Raw genomic sequence first — 24,308 nt, forward strand, 5'->3', positions numbered from 1 at the left:
AGAAACAATCCTATTCACCAGGGAATACCTCTCAAGAACAGCCAAATTAATCCAAAACAATGATATACACACTCATTATACCAGAGGGCAATCTAATATCCATCAAATTTTTTCAAGGACATCATCATACCAAAAATATATAACTCATCTGGGTGTCGTATTACACAATAAAATTCCAGAACAAATAAAAACTGCTCCAGATCCAATATTTAAAAATAAACTAAAGGCATTTCTGACAAAGCACTGTTTTCTATTCAGTACAAGAATTCCTGGAAATGAAAAATTATAAAGTTCCTTTGTAAAATACTGTGATTAGAGTAAAACATTCTGTAGGCAAAATAATAACCGAATTTCTACTATACACAACTATGTTTCAATTTCACTTCCCAAAATTTTTTAACTCGCTTATTGAATGTACAAGTACACATTCTATTAGTATTAAAACTTAATTGTCTGTGAAATCTCAATGTTAATTTCATGTTTAATGTAGTTTTTAAATGACATTGTCCTTCTGTTGTGTTTCCAGTTGACATTTTCACTATTCTGTAATCTCAGTGATTATTTGTGTAAATTTAAAGTAGCACTACATTGCCTACATGTTTCTTAGTTCCCCATGTAAATTGTTTGTATTCTCTGTATGTGAAGTTACTATATTCATCAATGAACAATTTTGTGTACATTTTTTAAATGGCAGTCCATTGCCTTTTTTTTTCTCCAAACTACATATTTGTTAAGAAAAATGACTTGTCCTATATCATGTGTACTTTGTACAATATGTGATCCACAGGATAAATAAATAAATACAAATTAAGAAGAGCACTCAGTTCCCTGGTCACTATATGATGATCCGAATGTATAACTGGGAAGGTTCTCCACCATACAAGATGTGACACCATACAAGATGTGAAGGCTAGGTGCACACATACTTTTCACTTTTTTTGGAAACTAGTTAACCATACTGACATCCACTACAAAACGTTTAGCAAACATCAGTGGATATCTGTGTGTTCAAACTATACTGCAGAGAGAAATTCAACAGGACACTGTATGTCCACATTTATCACCACCACCATCACCGTCACCATCACGATCGCCATCGCCATCGCCATCGCCATCGCCATAACCGATTCCCGAACTCAGAGATACGTCCTATGATTTTTTTTCACTTAATTTGTTTTTAGGACAAATGCCAGTATCTAATTACTGTCTTGCATTCTCTTCCTTCGTAGCTGTCTTTGTGAACAGATGGAATAAAAGGTGGTGTCTCACAATATTATTTTAAATAAGCTGAATTATACTAATATGAATAATTACTTTATTCATTTGTATTATTTAATTTACTCATTGTCCTCATCAGATAATTTTCAATGTTTTTCGGCAAATATTCATTGTTGGTACTCATACTATGATGATGCAATGGATCAGCTGACATCGTTACAGGCTTGTGTGCTCACAACACTTTCCAGGAAATGAATGTATCTTCATTCAGTTGCATGACAACAAAATCTGATGCCAATTTATGAGCATAATTTTATTGTAGAGTTAATTTTGATGCACAAAAGTGATTATCTTCAAACAGTCAAGTATCATCATGTTAAAGATAGGCATACAACACTGGCTTTGCCGATTTTTGTCGTTCATATCCACTTTAATTACCCTTTCTCTCCTTGGCCTTTTATATTCACTAAAACACACACTAACAACTACCTAAATGGAAAGGGCAATTATAACACCTCTACACCAGTAGTCATCCTGAAACATTGCTCCACTGTCACTATACTTCACAACAATCTTGACAACAGAGCACTAGCAGAAGGGTTCAACTTTACACTTAAAGTAGTTGCAAGGTGGCAGTGAGTGAGTGATGTGTGCCAATTTGGCTCACAAGTTTACCTGAAATTTGGAGGGGTTATCAAGCAGTTAGACTGCTCTGTATATTCAAGATTCATGTGACAAGAGTGTAGTGTCACATTAGCAACTCTTTTTGAGTATATATTACATGATTCTGCTTTCAAAATGAAAAAAAACGTAACAACACACAGCACTACCAAAAGCCATGCCACTGAGAATGCTGGGGTCAAGCCAACACTGGTAGCTGCAGCCACATTGCTTGGCATCACTGACATCACCACACTCGTCAAGGCTGAGGTTAATGCCACTCTTCAAGCACAGGACATACTTTGGCTTCTTGTCCACACCATCACAGATGCTATAACTGCAGCAGTGATGGACAGAATACAGCAATCTTTGGAGGTGAATGTAAGTGAGATCTGTGCTCTGAACAAACTATTTAAAGAAACTGAGGATAGGGCACAATTGCTCGAACAGAAATTGGTCCTGAAATCTGACAAACTTGAATTTTTTGTTGTGCCTCTCTGTGACTCAGCATCTCCACTATATCCTTTTCATAATATTGTTGCAGTCCATCCTGGATTTTCCATGGGTTGAACTTTACCAATATCAGAGACAGAATAATCTCAGACAGTTCAGGATTCCAGAGAGTAACCATGTGGAGCTAGAATTGCAGGTGACACTGGATGTTATTGACAGAAGTCATAGAGTAGGACTTAGGATGCCAAAATCTATAAAACATAGGCCAATGGCAGTGAAGTTTGTGTTGTGCAGGGAAAGATCTGAAATCTTAAGAGCAGAGAAGAAACTCACAAAATCATGTCCGATAACACAAGACCATCTCACCGCTGAAAGATTAGCATTTCAAACAATGCAATTTTGAGATTTGGGTTACAAAACATATGGACAAATGATGCCAGGATAATGGTGAATACCATAATGGAAAATATCCATTTCTGATGCAGATGAACTCTAATCCTGTGCTTTAGGAGTGAAGATCATGACAACTCTTGTTGCCACTAGTTTGTGTGTTTATACTGTTATTGAATATTATAGTTGACCATAACTTAACTAATGTGCTAACTGCTTTGTTTTACTTCATTACTATTGCAGAAATGACCACTTAGTCAACCACATGTAACAGCAACACCAACTGTCCTATTACATTCACTAAGGGAACTACTTCACTGTTCATGGAGGACTCTCCTTGTAGGGTAACAGACTGAATGTCTTAAATTTTTTGTCCCATTGCAATCCTAATTAGATACACCATTAGAATATAATATCTTTAAAAGGCATCATGTTGTACTGAATCAAAACCTTTTGAAATCTCTACAAACACCAGGTTTGCTAAACCAATAACACCGAGGATATCGTGTTTGAAGTGCCCAAGTTGAGTTTTACATGGTGTCATATTCAGCGGCCATGCTGATTTCCACGGAAAAGCTTATTTTGTTCCTGATGGGTTATAATGTTTGAACCAAGAATGTGTTTTAGTATTCTGCTCCAAACAGATGTGAGTGACATAGGATGGTAGGCCTGTGAATCAATTCTACTTCCTTTTTTGTGTATGAGTGAGGCCTGTGCTCTTTTGAAGTCATGGGGAACATAACTCAAGGGATCAGCAGTACCTCAAGTTCAACAGCAGAGTTAGTTCACTCACATATTATGTACAGAACTTTGAAAGGACTCCGTCACGCTCTGGGGACTTCATGAGTTTTAGAAATTTAAGCTGCTTTTTTCCATCATTCATAGTGATTACTACATCACCTTAGCAGCAGTACACTTATGGCTGTTGAATGGTGGCAACATACTTTTTCTTACATGAAGAATTTAATTTTGATTTGCTGTTTTATATTTTGATTTCTTTTTGATCTACAAGCCTCTGGACATTGATTTTTTACTTTCTTTTTTAAACATATGGACAAAATTTCTTGAGGTTCTGGAGCAGGTCCTGTAAAAAAGGTTTCTCACAAAAGTTAAAAGGCTTTGTGTATTGTCCTTGTGGTAGCCAAACGAGTTTCAACTAACATCTGCACAGTTTATGAAGCATGATGATGAAGTAATACTAGACATGAAGGCAATGCTGAGCTTGCATATTTGCATACTGAATCAATGTCTGTATGAATATGTTTACTTCAAGCTTGTGAGATTTCAGTCAGAGAAAACCCATTACTGAGAATGCTTACACCCTTCCTCAAATTATCACTCATCGCATAATTACTAATTACTTAAAAACAAGAATTTGAAGCATGTACATACATTTTCCAATATGTTAATGGTTCTACAAACAGCAAAGAAATGATGCCTGTTTTCTGTTAGCTTTTGGTAACATAAACCATAAATTTGAGACTTACCTTAAAACCAATAGACTGATGCGCACCCAATGTAATGCCAACAGCGAGATCATGAGCACCAACAATTTCGACTAGTCTAGCGTATTGAGTATTTGTAAGTCCCAGACCACCAAGTTCAGTAGGAACTTGAAGCCCAAAACATCCTAGATCCCAGAGGCCAGTTAAAGTGTTGTCTTCAACACGTTCCAACGAGTCATTCTTGGCAGGGTCATTCACTTCCTGCAATTTATTTATATAAATAATGAATGAGATGAAAATAAAATATCACTTCAATAAAGAAAATCTGCTGTTAACGATAACTTACATAAAATATTAAAGAGTAACAAAACAATTCAGTGTTCAATTTTTCCCTCCCTGCTCCAATAAAAAATGAGACATTGAATAAGGGCCTGGTTCTGTAAGCACCAGTAGCCAACAACATGCCCATGATAGAAAAAAAAAAAAAAAAAAAAACTGCAGTCCAAAAGAGGTGCCACAGTGGTTTAGCACACTGGACTCGCACTTGGTAGGACAACAGTTCAAAACCACATCCAGCCATCCTGATTTAGGTTTCCCATTATTTTCCTAAATTGCTTCAGGCAAATGCCAGGATGGTTCCTTTGAAAGGGCATGACCAACTTCTTTCTTCCCCATCTTTCCCCTAATCCAATGGGCCCAATGAGCTCGCTGTTTGGACCCCTCCCCCCATATCCACCAACCAACCAAATTTAAGAATTTAACATCCAATTGCGGATGATGTCATTACAGATGAAGCACAAATTTGGATTGTAGAAGGAAATCAGCTGTGTCTTTTAAAAAGGAACCATTCCAAAATTTGTCTTAGGGAAATCATTCATGATTGAATACCTCTAATATCTTCAGACAAATGATAGAGAAAATCTAAACATGCTACTGCCATAAATGAAGCAGTACCAGATGAAGCTTCTACCAGTTTGTATCAGGTTGCCCTTTGATGTATCATATGTTACTGACTTCTAAACCTATGCTGAAACTGATGTCTGCAAAAATAAAAAGTAACATCCAAGTGCTGGTTCACATGTCTTGACAGTACCCGTGAGTTAACTCTTACCTCTATTAGAGTGATTTTTTGGTTCAGTGCTTTCCTAGCTTCCACTTCACAACAACATTACTGATAGTGCAGCTGAATACACGTAAGTCCTGTGAAATTACTGACGGGATGCTACACTTCCACAGTTATGCTGTATTTCCATAATTATATGATTGGACTGCCCAACATCACACACAATGTATCCAGCAAACTGTTAGGAGACATTTGGCCTTAGTGTAGTTGCAAGCATTCTCACATACCTGAAAAAACTTTTCTGTTGGATCCACCAACATACTTAAAGAATCCCTCTGTTCTGCATTTAACACCTCTGGGTATGGGAAAACTTGTGCCGTTTCTGCGAGTCCACGGAATAAATTCATGGTAAATGACTGACTTTCCTTGGGTTGAGAGCTTTCTTTTGGTTTAGAGGCATCACTCTTCTTGGCTGGTTGTGCAGCTGTTGCAAGTGCACTGTAAAAGAAATTATTGTAATTAATGAAGGCAGTTAACTTCATATAGTACAAAAACCACTTGTTTTTAGTCTAAAAAATTAACAGACCAACCTTTTTTTCTCATTCAGTCTAAATTGAAGGCTAAAAATTAATTAATGTAAAACAATGAAATTTCAGGAATACATTTGTCTGTTGTAGCTAACATATTTAAGTCATTCACACTGCAAGATCAATGGTTAATGTAAGCATGACATAACCACTGCACACGTGAAATGCTGGTATATTAATAAACGGTATAACTGCCAGAATGTTGAATGCAAGCATGTGAACGTGCATGCACTGTGTTGTATAGGTGCTGGATGTCAGTTTGTGGGATGGAGTTCCATCCCTGTTGCATTCAGTTGGTCAATACAGGGACAGTTAATGTTGTTTGTGGATAAAGCTGGAGTCATTGTCAGATGGGCTTGATTGGAGACAGATCTGGAGAATGAGCAGGCCAAGACAAAATTTTGACACACTCTAGAGCATGCTGGAAAACACCCGCTGGAATGCTGCTCATGAATGGCAACACAGCGGGTTGAATCACTAGACTAACTTATAAACTTGCATGGGATAACCACGAGAGAGCTCCTGCTGTCACACAAAATCACATCCCTGGCAGTAACTCCAGATGTAGGTCCACTGTGTCTAGCATGCAGACAGTTCAGTTTCTGGCCCTCAACTGGCCTCTTAACCAACATAGTCATTGGCACTGAGGCAAAACCAGCTTTCATCAGAAACCACAGCACTCCATCCTACCCTCCAATGAGCTCTCACTTGACACTAATGAAGTGGCAAATGGCAGTGGTTTTGGGTCAGTGGAATGCACACTACAGGACATCTGGCTTGGAGCTGTCCTCAAAGAAACTAATTTTTAACAGTTTGTTGTATCACTATGGCACCAACTGATGGTGAGATTGCAGCTGCTGATGTGTTACGATGCACCAGAGACATATGCCAAACACAATGGTCTTCACTCTCGGCAATGTCATGTGACTGTCCAGAAGCTGGTCTCCTCGCGAATGCATATTCCCAAGACCATTGCTGCCAGCAATGATGTACAGTGGCTACACTACTGCCAAGTCTTCCTGCGGTATCACAGAAGGAACATTCAACTTCTTGTAGCCTTTTTTCACGGCCTTGTTGAAACTTATGAGGTGTTCTTTGTCGCCTTAAAGGCAGTCTTGGCTAACATCAACTGACCACATACAGTCTCAATGGTAAGTAATTGTTACAATCTTTACAGCATGCATTTAAAGCAAATGTGATTTACATCCTCATAGTCACGCTACTACCACCACTCTTAAGCAACTAGTGTGAAATTTGAATAGAGTCATGTTTTAGATGTAGAAACATGCCTGCCAACTTTTGCTTATGTCACACAACTCCTCCTTGGTGTTGCAACTTTTTTTTCCATCAGTGTATATCACATTTATTTTGGGGTGTTTCAAGTCTGTGTTTGTGCTTGCCAGTTACCCCACCCAATTTGAACCTTACTGGTTGACAATGACTACAGCAATCTCTGTGCCAATATACTGTGTGGTCAGTCTGCTGATGATCACGTCCTATCCTTTTCAAAGCCAGCCCATAATTTCATTTCTTCCTGTTGAGAGGTAGTTAAGCAATAGGCTTTGTATAAGGACTCGATTTATTTATGATGATTTTCATATTATGTACTCATACCATTCATTACTGATCTATTATACATACTTCAGTTCATCGTGTGTCTTAAAACTCACTCTCCACATCATACTACCTGAAACCCGCTGACTGTTGGTTCTGTGTTTCCCTACATAAAATAAGCCATCCATTTTGTAGTGTTTGAAATATGTCCAAATATCACCATTCTTACAGCAAACAAGAAAAGAACAATAACTTCACTTTAAGGATTATCATTGTTAAATAAGAAATCTTGACTTTTCTACAGCCTTTGCTTCCAAGTTATGTTCTGTTATGTCAAACTCTACTCACTTTTCTCTCCATAAATAATAGTTTGTTGGAGATGCCCAGGGGGCTGCTTGAAAGAGTATTAAATGGAGATGATCTATTTGAATGGAAAACTATGTTACATATGACTAGTGCATAAGAAAGGGTCATGTACTGAACCAAAAAATTGTAGAGGATTGGTAGTAATCTCTTTCACCGGAAGACTATACTTGAATGTACTCCTCTTCACAATCAAAGTAATATGTGAAAAATGCACAAAGGTTAGATTGGAAACCCATGTTGCATTGATTCACCTAGAGAAAGGGCATGATAATGTGCTCACCAACAAACCGGGGGAAAAGCTGAGAAAGATAGAAGTAGATCAAATATTGCAAAGGGTTGTCATGATACTACATGAAAATAACACAGTGAGAGTAAGGATTGGCAGCAGCTGTACAGAAGAATTCAAGGCGAATAAGGGTCTGTGGCAGGGATGTGGGCTGTCACTGACTCTAACCTGTATCAAGGAGCAATTCTGCAGACTTGGCTTAGTGAATGCCAGATTATGTGAGTCACAGTAGAGGACACCAAGATATTTAGAGTGTATTTTGCACATGACTGTATTGTACTAGCAGATGATGAAGATGATTTAGTTATGTGATAAGAAAGCTTAAAGAGCAATACAATAACGCCAGACTGAACATGAACAAGAAGTGAGAGTACCTGGCCACTGGAACGGAAAAAGTTAATAATTTGGAGGTAGGCGAAGAATAAACAGGGCACAAGTAATGATGAAATCACTAGTAAGATTTATAAAGGGTGAGCGGTAATTAGGAAGAGAATGTAGCCCGAAGTGTAGTTCTGAAAAGAGTAGAAGCCTCAGATGTTAGTAAAAAATAAATAAATAGATAAGTAAGAATTAAATGCTCGGCACTGAAATGGATTACATAACATGAAACTCAAGCTATACTAGGGTGGATAGGATAAGAAATTACAAAGTCTGACAAAGGACGAAAATGGATAGGGATATCTGTGATGACATCCAACAAAAATAGCTCATGTGGTCTTCCATGTGAATAAGAAGCCAAAGAGGATACTATAATGGATTCGATCCCAGTTGAAGGAAAGCTTTTGGTTTTGTTTTGCTTTTGGGCGCAAATAACAACTGGGGTCATTCGTGCCCAATTCAAAACTACAGAACACGAAGACTGAGAGGAGTTAAAAAACAACTATACGTCAGTCCCAATTGACATAATACAAGACAGCTGAAAACAGGCATGTAGAAAAAGGGCTAAAACAGACAGCATACAGAAACGGAGGTGCAAAACTAAAAATTAAATGGCCTTCGCAATATTGCCTTGGCGGATAAAAAGTAAAATGGCCGACAACTCAGACGGCAAATCCAAGTGGAAACGTAAATGGTTAAAAAATGGGAATTCCATCAGGAAAAGGTGGACAGTTAAAACTTGGGCACAATGTGTACAAAGTGGTGGGGTAGCACCATTTATCAAATAATGGCTAAAAAGGCAGTGCCCAATACACAGCCTTGTCAAAATGACCTCCTCCCAGCGGGACAGCCCAGAGCAGATCGTCTAAGCCTCTGGGAGAGGATTAATAAGCTGGAGCTTATTCCCATGAAGGGAGGACCAATGGCGATGCCAAAGGGACACCACCTCCTGATAGACAGCAACACAGAGATCATCAGAGGGAATATAGGAACTTGCGGGCTGAGGTATGAGGACTGCAGCCTTGGCAACAGCATCAGCAGCCTTGTTTCCTGGCAGACCAATATCAAAAGGAACCCACAGAAACATTGCACTGGCTCCATCAAGAGTGAGCTAGTGACAGTTTTCCTGTACCCACTGCACTAAGGGATGGGCGATGTACTGTGCACATAGACTTTGTGAGTCTGAGCAGAGGACAATTGAAAATGCTGTGTCACCAGATGTACTCCACGGCCTGATACAGGGCGAAGAGCTTGGCTGTAATACTGAGCAGTGTGCCGGAAGCCAATATCAAAGACAGGTGCCAACGACAAAAACACACCCGACCCCACGGTCAGTCCGAGAGCTATCAGTGTAGACAAAGGTACTATCATGAAGTTCCATGCGAAGGTCGTGAAACTGAAGGCGATAGACTGAGGCTGGAGTAGTGTCCTTAGGAAGCGAATGAAAGCCAATGTTAACATGGGCTGCTTCACGAAGCCAAGGTGGTGAAGGGTTCACACCCACTGGAAAAGCTGGAGGTAGTGTGAAGTTAAGCCACCGTAGCAAGTGCCAAAAGCAGACTCCAGGAAGTAACAGAGAAGAGGGACGCGGCCCGTAAACGGCATGCATTGAGGAGACGTCACGGCAGTAGGACAGTGGTAGTTCTACAGCTTCAGCATACAGACTATCAACTGAGCTTGTGTAAAACGCACCCATGGCCAAGCAGATGCCACTATGGTGTACAGTATTGAGACGGCATAAGAGGGGTGGACGTGCAGACACATAAACAAAGCACCCATAGTCTAATTTCAACTGGACAAGGGACTGGTACTACTGGAGGAGGGTAGTTAGACTGGCACCCCAGGAAGTACCATTGAGGACACGTAGGTCATTGAGGAACCATGTAGAGCAGGCTGCCACGTCAGACACATGGGAGGACCAAGAGTGTTTCCTATTGAGCATGAGCCCCAGGAATTTCATAGTTTCAATGAACAAAAGGGCAACAGGCCCAAGATGTAAAGATGGTGGGATAAACCAATTGTGTCACCAGAAATTCATACAGGCAGTTTTGGCAGTGGAAAAGCGAAAGCCATTGTCAATGCTCCAGGACTAAAGACGATCATGACATTGCTGAAGAACGCCACTCAGGGAGACAGGTCTGTGGAGAACTGCAATAGATGGCAAAATCATCAACAAAAAGGGAGCCAGAGATGCCCAGCAGGAGACAGGCCATTATATGGTTAATGGCAATAGCAATGAGGACAATGCTCAGGATGGAACCCTGAGGCACATTTTCCTGAATAAAGGTGTCCAAAAGGCAGAACCCACAAGCAAATTGAAAACTCACTGTTTTAAAAGTGCGTGAAGGAAACAGGGCAGGCAGGCAGCCACAGAAGCCCCATGTGTAAAGAGTACGGAGGATACCAGTTCTCCCGCAGGTGTGGCCTTCTCCAAATCAAAAAACACGGCCACAGTCTGGGATTTCTGCAGAAAACCATTTGTCATATGGATGGACAAAGTAATGAGATGGTCAACTACAGATTGCCACACTCTAAATCCACATTGTACATTCATCAGTAAATTGCGAGACTCGAGCCACCATACCCGCCGGGCACGAATCATACATTCCATCACCTTGCAAATGCAGCTGGTAAGAGAGATGGGGCGGTAGCTAGAAGGAAGGTTTTTATCCTTACTGGGCTTAGGTATGGGTATGACGGTGACTTCACGCCAGCATCTGGGAAATGTGTCCTCTGCCCAGATGCGGTTGTACATATTACGCAGAAAGTGCTTGCCAGCTAGAGAAAGGTACTGCAGCATCTGAATATGGATGGCATCCGGCCCTGGGATGGAGGATCGGAATAGAACAGAGCATGATCTAGCTCCCTCACAATAAAGATAGCATTGTAGCACTCACAATTTGGAGAAGAGAAGGGTATTGCCCCCCTGAGTCTCCCCCGCTCGTTTCCAATGGAGGAAGGCAGGGTGATAGTGAGAAGAGCTCAAAATTTCCATAAACTGGCAGCCCAAGGTGTTGTAGATAGCGATAAAGTCCACAGTGAGATCATCTGCTACTGTCAGTAGATAGCGATAAAGTCCACAGTGAGATCATCTGCTACTGCCAGACCGGAAACGAGGGAATGGATCTGGGTCCCGAAGAGCCATCTGAGGTTGGGCCACACAACAGAGCAAGGGACAGAACTGTTAAAAGAACAAGTGAATGAAATCCAGCTAGCTCTTTTGCTATCCCAAAGAACGCAATGACACTTTGCATGCATCTGTTTATAATGAATGTAGTTTTTCATAGTTAAGATGATGGTTGAAAATGCTGAGAGCACGTCTCCGTGCGTGAATTGCATCGCGGCATGCCTCAGTCCACCAAGGGTCTGGGACACGATGTGGTAAAAAGGAAGTGTGAGGAATGAAACGTTCTGCAGCATTAAGGATAATGTTTGTCAGATATTCCACCTGGTCATCACAACTGGGGAAATCTTGTTCTTCAAAGGTCACCAGGGAGGAGTAAAGCTGCCAGTCAGCTGTAGTAAGCTGCCATTTGGGCTTGCACATGGGTGGGGCAGGAGTCAGCAAATGGATAGCACACGCGAAATGGTCGCTCAAGTAGGTGTCAGAAAGAACGGACTACTCAAGACAATGGGCAAGCTGGGCAGTGTAGAAAGATAGGTCCAAATGGGAATAGGTGTGCGAGGAGTCAAAGGAAACTGGGTGCTCCAGTGTTAAAGCAGAAGAGGTTAAGTTGGTTAAGAAGGTTAGCCAAGAGGGCAGCTCTCTGACAGGTCCTGGGAGAACACCAAAGGGGATGATGCTCTTTAAAGTCACCGAGTAGCAAAAATGGGAGAGGTATCTGCCCAATACGCTGAAGGAAGCCTGCCCTTGTGACATCGAATGATGGAGGGACATAAATGGTACAGAGGGAAAAGTCGGGTGTGGAAAGAAAAGGCGAACTGCAACAGCTTGAAGATGGGTAGTCAGGGAGATGGGTTGACTATGAATGTCATCCCATACGAGCAGCATGACACCCCCATGAGATGGAACGTCGACCTCAGGTGGGAGGTCAAAATGAATTGGTAAGAAATGTGAAAGCTCAAAGCGGTCATAGGGCACAATTTCGTTTCCTGAAGGCAGAGTGCAAGGGGACATTGCGATGCTAAAAGCAGCTGTAAATCCTCTTTGCGGGACTGAAGGCTGCTAACATTCCATTGGAGAACAGCCATGATGAGGAAGAAATTTAGGGGTGTCACCTCGACAGCTACCGAGTGACAGCCGGTGAAGAGTTGCTACTACAGGGCACAGAAACAGGAGGATCCTGCTCCATGTGGTCCCCAGAAGCACTGGATTGCTTGTGTGGTCGGTCTGTGGAGTCCATTGCTGAAAAACGGTTGGTGGTGTGCACCGGCGACACGGAGACCGGCCAGGTGAAAGTATCATGTGGCAACAACGCCAAAGAGGATCTTCAAGTTTGCGAAGGAGGAGACCGTTTGCCTTTGGTGGACTACTTCAAGCCTTTCCGGTTAGAGGAAGACTCAGGTGTTTCGCTGAAGGGACAGAGGAAGTCTTCATGGGGGTACTCCTCCTGTCCTTTCGAGCCTACCAGTTGTGTAGCTGGTGGCTTTGCCCCTTGAGGTGAGAGTTTGATGGCTTGTTGCACAGCTGGATCATGGGATGCAATGTTACGTTGACACTGGGCGATTTCACAACCTTAGAGCTGGATTTGAGGTCATATGTTTGTGTAGCCATGTCCTTCATGGAGCAAGGCGTAAAAGGAACAGAACTTAGGTGCCAGACAGGAGAACACAGGGTTTGCGACCAGCCACTAACTTGTGAACGACTGGGTAAGCACTTTTTCCTTTACCCAGATCTCTTGGACAGCCTGCTCATCGAGACACATGCGATAATCCCAAGAGGCAGTGGCATGGCCGTCATTGCAGTTGATACAGTGGGGAGAAGGAGGCGGGCAATCGCCCTCTTGCGCATCCCTACCACAGGTTACACATTTGGCTGGGTGTCGACAAGACATTCTAGTGTGGGTGAAATGATGACACTGGTAGCAGTGCATCGGGTTCAGAATGTACAGCCGGACTGTGATAATTTCATAGCCTGCTTTGATCTTGGACTGAAGCACCACTCTATCAAAGGTGAGAAAAAGAGTGCGGGTGGGCACTAAGAAGGAATCTACCTTTTTCATTACATGATGGATGGCAATGACACCCTTATCAGATAGATAAGAATGGATTTCAGCTACGGTTAGACCATCGAGCAGCCTAGTGTAAGCTGCACCATGGGAAAAATTCAAAGTTCTGTGGGCCTCAACACGAACAGGGTAGCCATGGAGAAGCAAGGCAACAAGCAGTTGTTGTGCTTGAGAATCAGAAGTAGTCTCCTAAAGCAAAGTGCCATTCCGTAAATGAGAGCAGGATTTCACAGGGCCAGCAGTTGCATCCACACCTTTCTGAATAATAAACTGATTTACCGTGGCTAGGGACTGACCATCTTCAGTACATGAGACTACAAGAAACCTTAGTGCAGCAGGATGAGTCTTTGAATTTACGTTTACATTTCGTAGACGTTGATTGTGAAGGTGATTGACTCATTCCGACAAAATCCCCCACAATTGCCAGCATTTCCGATGGTGCATTCCTCCCAACTGGGGGCCCCCTTCACAAGGAGGCACACCTGCCTTAGGTGGTTTTTCACACCTCAGGCCACACCTCCTGAACACCTGACAGAGGGACCAATCGGCAATTTGGGAAGGTTGCAGTTCAGGCAATCACCCCTCCATGGGCCTGGCCTGTACCAGGGGTACGTACAAATCCTACCTGTCGACACGGGGCTGGGAATTACACGTTACCCAGTCACCTGTTATGCGTCAGATGCATGGGCTGGCCTCAGGAGTGCACAGGGAGGAAGAAGAAAAAGAGGAACTTGAAACGCCAAAGCGGAGGAACAAGAGGAGAAGGGAAACAAAGAAGGGAAAAGGGAGCAAAAAACAAAGGTGAGACTGTTACCACATCAGCGACAGACAATGCAGAACATTCCCAAGAACACTCCAGACATGTTCCCTAAGGGTGTGGGTAAAAGAATAGCAAGAGGATAGACATGCAGCATGGAAGGAAAAAAAATGATGCAAAGGCTGGGGCCAAGCATTAAATGGGAAGAAAAGGGAATGCCCACAATGCAACTGGCAAAATGATGTGGAGGAGGCAATGGAAGCAAGGAATATGAACACTGAGAAAGGTCAGGACAGAAGAAGATGGAGACTAGGGGTGTCCAGTGTGTTCTTTAAGAAGGATGACAAATACTTTGTTCTGTGATCTTATTTACTAACGGTAATGACATTAGTGTGTTACTTCAGTTCTTGTCAACAACAACTAACCTATATAAGAGAAAACACTGCAGGATTCACCATGAAAGTCTTAGGAATGTTACATAAAAGCTATAGCACAATAGCTTCCAAACAACAATTTTGTTGTTTAACTACTGATTTATAACTGTAGTTTGGTATCCTCTATTGAACACCTAACAGCAGAATATGCAAACACTGGGACAATTACATTTACTTGTCAGAAAGATGCAAATTTTGGTAAAAATGTCTTTACAATCAAATGATCAATTCATATTCTTCTCTAAATCTGTGATTAATTTTCATGCTCAATATTAACCATAAATCAATACATCAAATTAAATTACGCTAGGTCTTCTCAGAGATTTTAAAAGCTAAAATGCCCATACATCAGCTACATAACATGCAGTACCTGATTTTGTAGGAGCTTAAGAAAGCAAATGCCTACCCATAAAATTGGAGACAAAATTTCTAATAGGTACAATAATATAATCATATGATCACGGCACCATCTTTGATCATGTTACTACTTGGTAAATCAAACAAATATGCAATTAATGGAATTCCATTTTAACAGATGGACTCCATGTTAGAGAGCTGAGTGGCACACACAGAAACTTAGCCACAGAAGTAAAATTAAATGCAGAACAGGGGGTACAAAATAATATGTCACATGGTGTGGTATTGGGCATACTTCTACCCCTGATCTACATAAATGACTACAATGCATGGTTCAAAAAAGGTTTGCCCAATGACAAAAGCATAATAAAACTACATTATTGTATCAGTTACAACTCCCAGATCATATGGAACAAGCCTACAACTAATTTATACCAAAAAAATTAAATGTGAAACTTCTTGGCAGATTAAAAATATGTGCCACACAGACAAGCTCGGGTCCTTTGCCTTTCATGGGCATGTGTTCTACCAACTTATCTACCCAAGCACAACTCATGACCATTCCTCACAGCTATACATCCACCAGTACCTCGTTTCTCACTTTCCAATTTAAAAGTGTGTTGTGGGGTTCTTAACTCATGTGCTGGTACAAGAAATATGTAGTAATGTTCATACAACGGAAAATCCAGGATGGAATGTGACAATATTAGAGAAAGAAAGTTGCTGCTCACCATATAGCGGAGATGCTGAGTTGTAATAGGCACAACAAAAAGATTCACACAATTATATCTTTCAGTCATTAAGGTCTTTGTCAGCAACACACACACACACACACACACACACACACACACACACACACACGCTAACGCAACTTTTGGTTTCAGTTGTCTGAGACTGCAGACGTGTGCAAGTTGCATTTGCATGAGTGTGTGTGTGGTGCAGGTATGTATGTGTGTCTATTGCTGACAAAGGCCTTAATGGCCAAAAGCTATAATTGTGTGAATCTTTTTGTTGTGCCTATTGCGACTCAGCATCTCCGCTATAAGGTGAGTAGCAACTTTCCTTCTCTAATATTTTTGTAATGTTCATATAGTAAGTTAGATATTAGGTGTAAAGTTGGTTGGGTTCTATAAGAGTAACAGTCTTAAATGGAATGAAAACACCTACAACTCATCTCATTTTGCATTTAAGATTATCTGCCACTGTCTCTGGTTGAAGACAGGAGCATCAGCTTTCTTGCATTCTTTCACTCCCACAGGCGTACGAGTTATCTCTTCTGGGGCCAAAAAATCTAGAATTCGTATACTCATTCCTCTGTAAATTGTCTACAACTAAGAATACAATTTATTTCAGATAAACTGTGATTTACACAGCAACAAAATAATACTTTGCTTCCTTGTCTAACATTCAGAATGGAATTTTTTAGTCTGATACAGAAGTTTCTAACTAGCTCCCAAAAGAGATAATGTAAGAAAATTAAAGGCATATAGACTCCTTATGCTGAGCAGTTTAAACATTGTTAAGAACTAATACAATGCAATAGAATTCATATCCGATACTTGCTTCTCTTTCACATTGTGTACTTTGACTAATTTTACATTCTTGAAATTCCCGTCATGATGGGATTCATGGAACTCTCTAAATGAAATAGAAATAATCAATAGAAAAATAGTTGTTTGTTGTGCATATTTAGCAAAGCTTGCATTATGATTTCATGGAGTGGAAGTAGCTGTCTAGTTACGTTTATGAAAAACAGTTATAGTGAGGGGAAAAAAGAAAGAAAAAGAGCAAATGATGAGTAAGTAGATACACATACAGTTCGTTGGTGAAGACTTTATGAGGTAAGAAAAAGAATGAACCACACAAAAGTTGTGATACACAGATATTTTGTATATTTCATGTAACTGGTTTAGAACTTTCACTATGAAGTGGAATGTGTCAATTGATTTACAAAAATTATCAATGCAAACTATGAGGAAACTGAATGGCTGGCCATTACTGGCTTCCTGCAAGCAAAGTTTGTAACACTTCTCCTAATTTATTCAACCTATCTGATCATATGCAGTACAGTATACTACATGATATTTAACTTTATTCAAACTTAGTGTCTACAGAGCAAAAATAATCTTGTTTACATGTATGTAATACATATACTGAAGTTTATCTATTCTCCTACTGGATACAAGTTGTGATACTGTAGATCTTTTAAATGCATATATATTTAATATTTTAAACAACCTAGTGTCTTGTTTTAGTCCCGTATAGCATGTACCTTGTGACACAAACTTGTATTAGCCAAGATTATCTGTTTTAATTATTTGTTGTTGCACTGCCAACTACAAATTTTTAATTAACACTAGTGTTTTAGAAGACTGGTTAACATGAACACTTTAGCTGTGCTGCCAATATAACCCCAGTGGACCTCTTTTGTATTCTGAAGGCCCCTAATTGCTGGGGAAATTCACCCAGAATATGAAGCCATAGTTCAAATGCACATATAAATATGCACAGGAAGCACTCGTTAGCGAATGCTGATTTATGTACTCTATTATGATCTTAAAATGATCATGGTTGTACTCAGCTTGAATTTGGTGTATTAAATGTATCTGTTCCATTTTAGGTCACTGTGTCCAGGTACCAAGAAGCTGTGTTGCCTGTTTATTTACAATTGCTTGACGACCATTTGCTGAGCTGACTTAACAAGAGTTTACTAAATGTTGGATACTTCCATTTGCTGCTGCTTTTACTGCTACCGTATTATTGAATTGTCATTAGCAAATGTAATTTTTTCACATGAAAGAATATTGTTGATTTAACTTAGGAAAAGAAGAGGTCTCATTACTGATCCTTGAGGTTCCTCATAAATGACATTTCTTCAGACAAATATTTTGTAAGCGTATGTGATTTTATTTCTACATGTCTTCAGCTTACCTTTTACTTGCAGTTAACAAGAAGTGAATGAATCCATTCATTTGATAGGCTCCTTGTTATTCAAACTGCTTTAGAAAGTATGGTTTACTATGGTGAAAGATTTGGTTAAGTTTAAATATATACCAGCTGTTTACTGTCTTTAATCAACTGCTTTCAAAACAATACTCACATACTCATACTCAAAGATAGCTGTCTCATTTTATTTCTGGCACTGAAAGTCATGTTTGGAATTTATTAACAGTATTTTTTATTAACATTCTATTTTTGTTTATGAACTTTACTAACTCGCTTACTTATTTATTTTTACTCATCCAAGGGTCATATCACAATTATATAAGATTTGACACTGTAATGCAATGAAAATTAATAGCTCAAAATTTAGATGTACATAGACTACAGAAGTATGCTATATTGGGGTAGGACAGGCGCTGGCCTTGATGTGGAACCATCCAGGCATTTCCCTGAAGTGATTTAGGAAAATCATGGAAAACCCAAACCAGGATAGCCAGAGAGAGCCATTCTCCCACATAAGAGGTCAGTATTGTTTGACAGCTTTACTGCCTCATTCGGATGATCCCTATTGTAGAATGTTCTTTCATTTACACAATTAACTATAGATAATTTATAATATAAAACAAAATTTTGCTGTTTTTGCCATACATTAAGGGTGTCTGCTAATGACTTCTGGGACATGCATATGCTGCTATGCTCCTTGCACTAACTCCAGTCCGTTCAGGAAATTAACTTCAGGGCCACAAACCTTCATCTATGCTCCATGTTTGTCTTCTGCACTTCCCTCTGTCCACCTGATATGAGTCAGCATTCCCCCATGATGTGCGAGATGTTGAACTTCGGAGAATAATATGACATTACAATCATGCTCTTTAGAACTTGACACATGATTTTTGTAACAGCAGTAAACTGGGACCATGTACTGAAATGTGACGGTGTGTTGTAATTATCCCCTTTTGTTATTAACCACCACACAATCTTCATTTGAGTAATGTGCACTACTTATGAAGAACATTTTAGCTGTCTTTTTGAACAGATGTATTTAATAATCTCTCCCCTTTCCTTGGGAAATTTGTTTTAGAATGTTGTTTCCTGGTAGGAAATGCTGGTCTGAGGTTTTTGTTTGCTTTTCCGTGGTAAATGTTAAGTCAAAACTGGCTCTTGTTCCATATTATGTACAGAACTGTTAGTGAATTACTTAGTAACATTTTTCCCCCTGATAAAAAACACCAATTGGTAGATGTACTCACTTGGTGCAGTAAGGATGCCTAGGTTTGTATGCAACTCTTTACAATGAGCCCAACTACTACTTATTATTCTTATGATCCTTTTCTGTGGTTTAAAAATTTTGTCCATGTTTTGTCTCTCTCAGCCCCAGAAAAGAATCCCATAGCTAATACCTGAGTGTACACAGGAGTAATATGTTGCCACAGTACATTGGCTGAGTATCTTCCTGTGCTCATTGCATGTTAGGTGTCAGTTAGTGCCCACCCTAAAAACTTTGTGCTTCTTACAGAATAAATTTATCACCTATGCTTCCATCTTTATCAGGAATTACATACTGTGTTTTTGCTTTGCATCCAACATCAATTTATTACCCAACCTTAGTTTATTATACACTGCCCAATCATAAACATCTTTGAGAGCTTCATTTGCTTTTTCTAATAGGAGCTCTGTTGTTTCTATCAATGACAATGATGTGGCTATCATCAGCAAAGATAACTTTTTCTCTGTCTTATAGTATATGGGAAATCATTTATATATATTGAGAACAGGATTGGACCCAATACATTACTATGAGGAACATCTATATTTGTATGTTTCTTATCTGACTATTGTTCTACAAAAAATTTATGATCAAGAGGTGTGTGAACTCTCTCTGCCTTCTTTTCCCCCCAATTTCCATGTAAAGACAAGTGCACATTAGACCAATGAAGGCCAATGAACGACAACCAATTGCTTCATTGGAATGGCACTGTGATTATAAAAACAAATTGAAAAGATTAGGCACTTGAAAGAAAATAAGTGAGATGTTCAAAAATAATGTGCATGACGTGAACGATAAAATGTAATTTTTGTGGATATCTTTCTATTGCAGGTACATAAGAGAGATGTCACCTGTGGAAATTTTAGGGCCTACATACCAGTAATGCTATAACAATTCAAAATTTGTAGGTCTCATTAACAAAAAATTATGAAATAGCCCATATTCCAGTTCAGTTTTACAGTCAGACAATCTATCCTTCATAACAGATTAAATTACTTTTGGGAATACAGGTACTGGTGAAACTGGGTTGTAGTTTTCAATACCTTTTGCAGTAGCTTTATTTAGTAATGGCACAACTTGTGCATGTTTTAAGTACTCTGGAAAAATACCTGAAGTGAAGGCCATTCTTATTATGTTGGATAATGATACTTGTATGCTGTCTATACAGCCCTTCAGAACTGAGACTGTAACTTCCTCTACACTTGCTGAGTTCTTATTTTTAATGCCTGTATTGTCTTCATGACCTAAAGCACTCTCATACGAAACAATATCATTGCACTTGATGTGTAAATCATTCTCGGTGCTACATGTGTTTTAGAAATATTTTGCTGCAACTTCTCCACAATACCAGAGAACAGAGAAATAGTAATCTGCAAAACTTGCCAATTCCTGATGATTCTACTCCACCTTTGATTTGTGTGTTATACTTTGCCTACATTTTCCGGCATCTTGTTTTATGACTTCTTACACTACTTTGCTTTTATTATCTGTATTAAGTATTATTTTGTCATTGAATGATATTTTTGCAACAAGCAGTAAACTCCTGTATATTTTTTATATCTGTAATAGAAATCTAGGTACTGTTGATGAGTGCACTGCTTTTGTAAATAATTCAAAAATTTAAGTGTGTGAGAGGACTTTCTAATAAGGATAGCTGTAGGCTTCTGCTGAATGTGCCATCCATTCCTGCCAAGTACATGGTTTTTAGTTATTTGACAGCCTTGACTCTTTCCTTCTTACTAATGTAGCGTACTACCATTGATCTTTTTTTTCCCACTGGTTGCTGATATCCATTAAACTACATTTGAATGAAATTTTCAGCTGTTTAATATATTTTCTCTCTTTAATATGACAATATTGTCTTTGATTTTCTTATTTTTGCCTGTTCTCTTTTTATGATACAGAATATTTATGTATGTGTTACTGCAGCCTTTTTCCTTGTTTAATGACATTTCACAAAATGTTTCTATTCATTTTATAATGTTTGCGCATATCTGTTGTGACGTTATTTGACTTGCAGATTTAGTCCAGTGCTCTTTTTCTTTGCAATTAGTTTTAATTCCCTTTGTTATCCAGCTGTTGCCTTTTATATCCTTTGATATTTTTCATTTTTGGAGAGATGGTAGTACTGATCAACTACTCTGCTTCCTTGTGATTTCAACAGTTTTCTCAACTAAACATTCAATTTTATAAGATTATCTATGCAATAATTCATCTAGGGCATAAATGAGTTCTCCGGAGAAAAAATGGCATAACTGAAGAATTGGATACCACTTCACCAATTCACAACTGTGTCACATGCACGCTGTCATCACATTATGGGACAAAAGCAATATCTCTTATGAGTAGCTTCAATTGGCACAAAAATAGCACTCAAGTATGCTATTTCTTGCCTATCAGAACCTTCAGTCAACAGAACTGTTCTTAGAGGTTTTTCTTGCCAAGGGTTGCTTTTTTGTGTCAGTTTAAGTCGTGAAACATTCCTAGAGATATACCTATCATTGATGCCGGTACTGTTTCCAAATTAGCATCAGCTGTAAATGACATTACCAGAATATTTGTACTCTATGGCTCTTATTAGTATGGCTATTCAAAGGCATATCTCCACAAACAAATCAGCCACATGAACTTTCTTCCCAAATAAATTAATAAGTTTCAAAATTTCACATCAATCTGCATACATTTACTGACAATAAAATCTGTACAGTAAATGGCAAAGAACACTGTGTTACCAATATTAGTTTATTAGATTCGGTATGACTAATTTTACTTGTACTATGTATACTGAAGAAATTAATCTTCATTACATTTATCATATGCATAAAGTGTGCAAAAAGTTGGGTACTTTTTCATTCAAAGTATTATGCTTTGGCATGTTCAATCCATGTGTGGTACTACGAGTACTATGACAAAGAGAAATGCACATTAGAAACTATCTTGCATTGTTTCATGTAATATGCAAAATCATCTGGTGTCAGATACAGGTCCCACAAATATGTATGTTAAGTGATCTGTATTACAGGTAAACAACTTTATTTTCCTCCCCTATAAGTTTGTAAATTCAACTAGTGCTAAGCTATTTTTGGGTAGATACCACTAACCAGTCTGACAGCAAATTAGGCCCAACCAGTATATTTCTGGGGATTTTAAAAAGATGTTTGATACTGGCATTTCACTTCTGATATTTGAGGCTCCTATCCTTGCTCTTATTACAAACTATAACCTATTTGGAGTAGAAAAAACTGGGCAGTCTGATAAATTCTAATCGATTGAAATGAATTGAGGTTAAGCCAGAAAAGTTGCTAGGGAAATGGAAGGCCCTACAAATAGTCCAGTACACATGATACAATAACAGCGCAAGATTACGAGCGAAGAGCTATTCAAATTTTGCATACTTTATGCGTATACTGTTTATTTCCAGCATTTTTAACTGATCAGGGACATCGTTAATCTGAAACTCTTGTATTCACAACGTCGTGAAACAGTATTTTACTACTATTTATTCACAGCCTTTGACGCAGACAGTGACAAACAGAGGCACAAGACTAATAAAAACAAAATACTGTGAACTGCATATACTTCCCTACAGCGTTGACGAATACCTACCGAATGTTATTCTCTACAACCTGAAGTGTCTTCTGAGGAAACAAAATGAACCTGCCAATTCTCAACATCTTGACCTACTTGCAAATATATGCACTTCTACAAATCAGATGCGACACAAAATCACGGTAAGCTGATCAACCCGCACGTCGAAGGGTACACTCAGCACACTGCGTTCAGCACTTGCTATTATTTCCGTACACCGTTTTCGTAATAGCTGAAGCTCTACGGCCAATAGCACAGTGCAAGGTACAAAGGTAAGCGGCTCGAAGTCCAGCTGGTTCGGAACTTTGTTGGCAGGAGGCGTATCTGACAGATGTTAAGTTATGGGAGATAACCAACATTTTCTTTTTTTAAATAGAGATATCACGTTACAATAAAGATGTTGCATCTATCGTTAAACGAAGCAGACGGACAAGAAAATAATTTTTCTGCAACCTATCAGAAATCCAGACTAAAACGAAGTGACGAAATCCTGAAAATGAGGAAAAGACGATATTGTACAATCAGAAGTAAGATGTGTAGAATGCAATATTCTATATACTATTTTTATTACAATGAAAAGTAAGATGTGTAGAACGCAGTATTCTATATGCTATTTTTACTAAACCATTTTACATGGAAAATTCCCACAAAATGTAAACATACGCTAAGGACGAGATAGTCAAAGCTACGAATAATTATTTTGGATGCAGAACCGTCTACATAATTCAATACGAATTATGATATCACATGTATTATGAAAGGATAACGCTACAATGGTTATTTTTATAAATCGCAATAGCAGACACATGGCAGTGAAATGCACGCATAAAAATTTGTGGGAAGAACGCATGGGCGATCTCGCATCCACACATTGCCTCATTTGCGCTAGATGCCTGCTATAGAGCTCTTTCTTTGCTTGGGAACTTATGCTTTGTTTATCGCGATTAAAAGACTTCAGAAGAAGAAAACGCAAAAGCTAATGTAGTTAAATAGGTATAGGTACCTCTGTTATTTAGGTACCTGAGGTACGAGAAATATCAATTGCCGACAGCATTTTGTTTGGAAATTTCAGGAGAAGCTCACAGTGACAGTCTATGTGGGGCGTACAATAAGTTCAAACGGTTCAAATGAGCTCACAGTGACAGTCTATGTGGGGCATTCAATAAGTTCAAACGGTTCAAATGGCTCTGAGCACTATGGGACTTAACATCTATGGTCAACAGTCCCCCAGAACTTAGAACTACTTAAACCTAACTAACCTAAGGACAGCACACAACACCCAGTCATCACGAGGCAGAGAAATTCCCTGACCCCGCCGGGAATCGAACCCGGGAACCCGGGCGTGGGAAGCGAGAACGCTACCGCACGACCAC

At 39.4% G+C, this 24,308-nt stretch overlaps 1 protein-coding gene across 1 annotated transcript in view; it reads right to left on the bottom strand.

Annotated features, from left to right (window-relative positions):
• LOC126473221 (very long-chain specific acyl-CoA dehydrogenase, mitochondrial) overlaps nucleotides 1-23,275 on the bottom strand; it is a 62,317-nt gene extending 39,042 nt beyond the window's left edge. The window contains exons 1-3 of the mRNA XM_050100134.1: nucleotides 22,954-23,275; nucleotides 5,517-5,727; nucleotides 4,209-4,427 (exon numbers count right to left, since the gene is read on the bottom strand). Of these exons, the coding sequence (XP_049956091.1) occupies nucleotides 4,209-4,427; nucleotides 5,517-5,727; nucleotides 22,954-23,021 (498 nt within the window). The 5' untranslated portion in view covers nucleotides 23,022-23,275. The remainder of the gene's footprint in view (nucleotides 1-4,208; nucleotides 4,428-5,516; nucleotides 5,728-22,953) is intronic.
• Nucleotides 23,276-24,308: the final 1,033 nt, after the last annotated feature.

This window comes from Schistocerca serialis, chromosome 1 (genome assembly GCF_023864345.2).
Source record: "Schistocerca serialis cubense isolate TAMUIC-IGC-003099 chromosome 1, iqSchSeri2.2, whole genome shotgun sequence".
NCBI lineage: Eukaryota > Metazoa > Arthropoda > Insecta > Orthoptera > Acrididae > Schistocerca > Schistocerca serialis.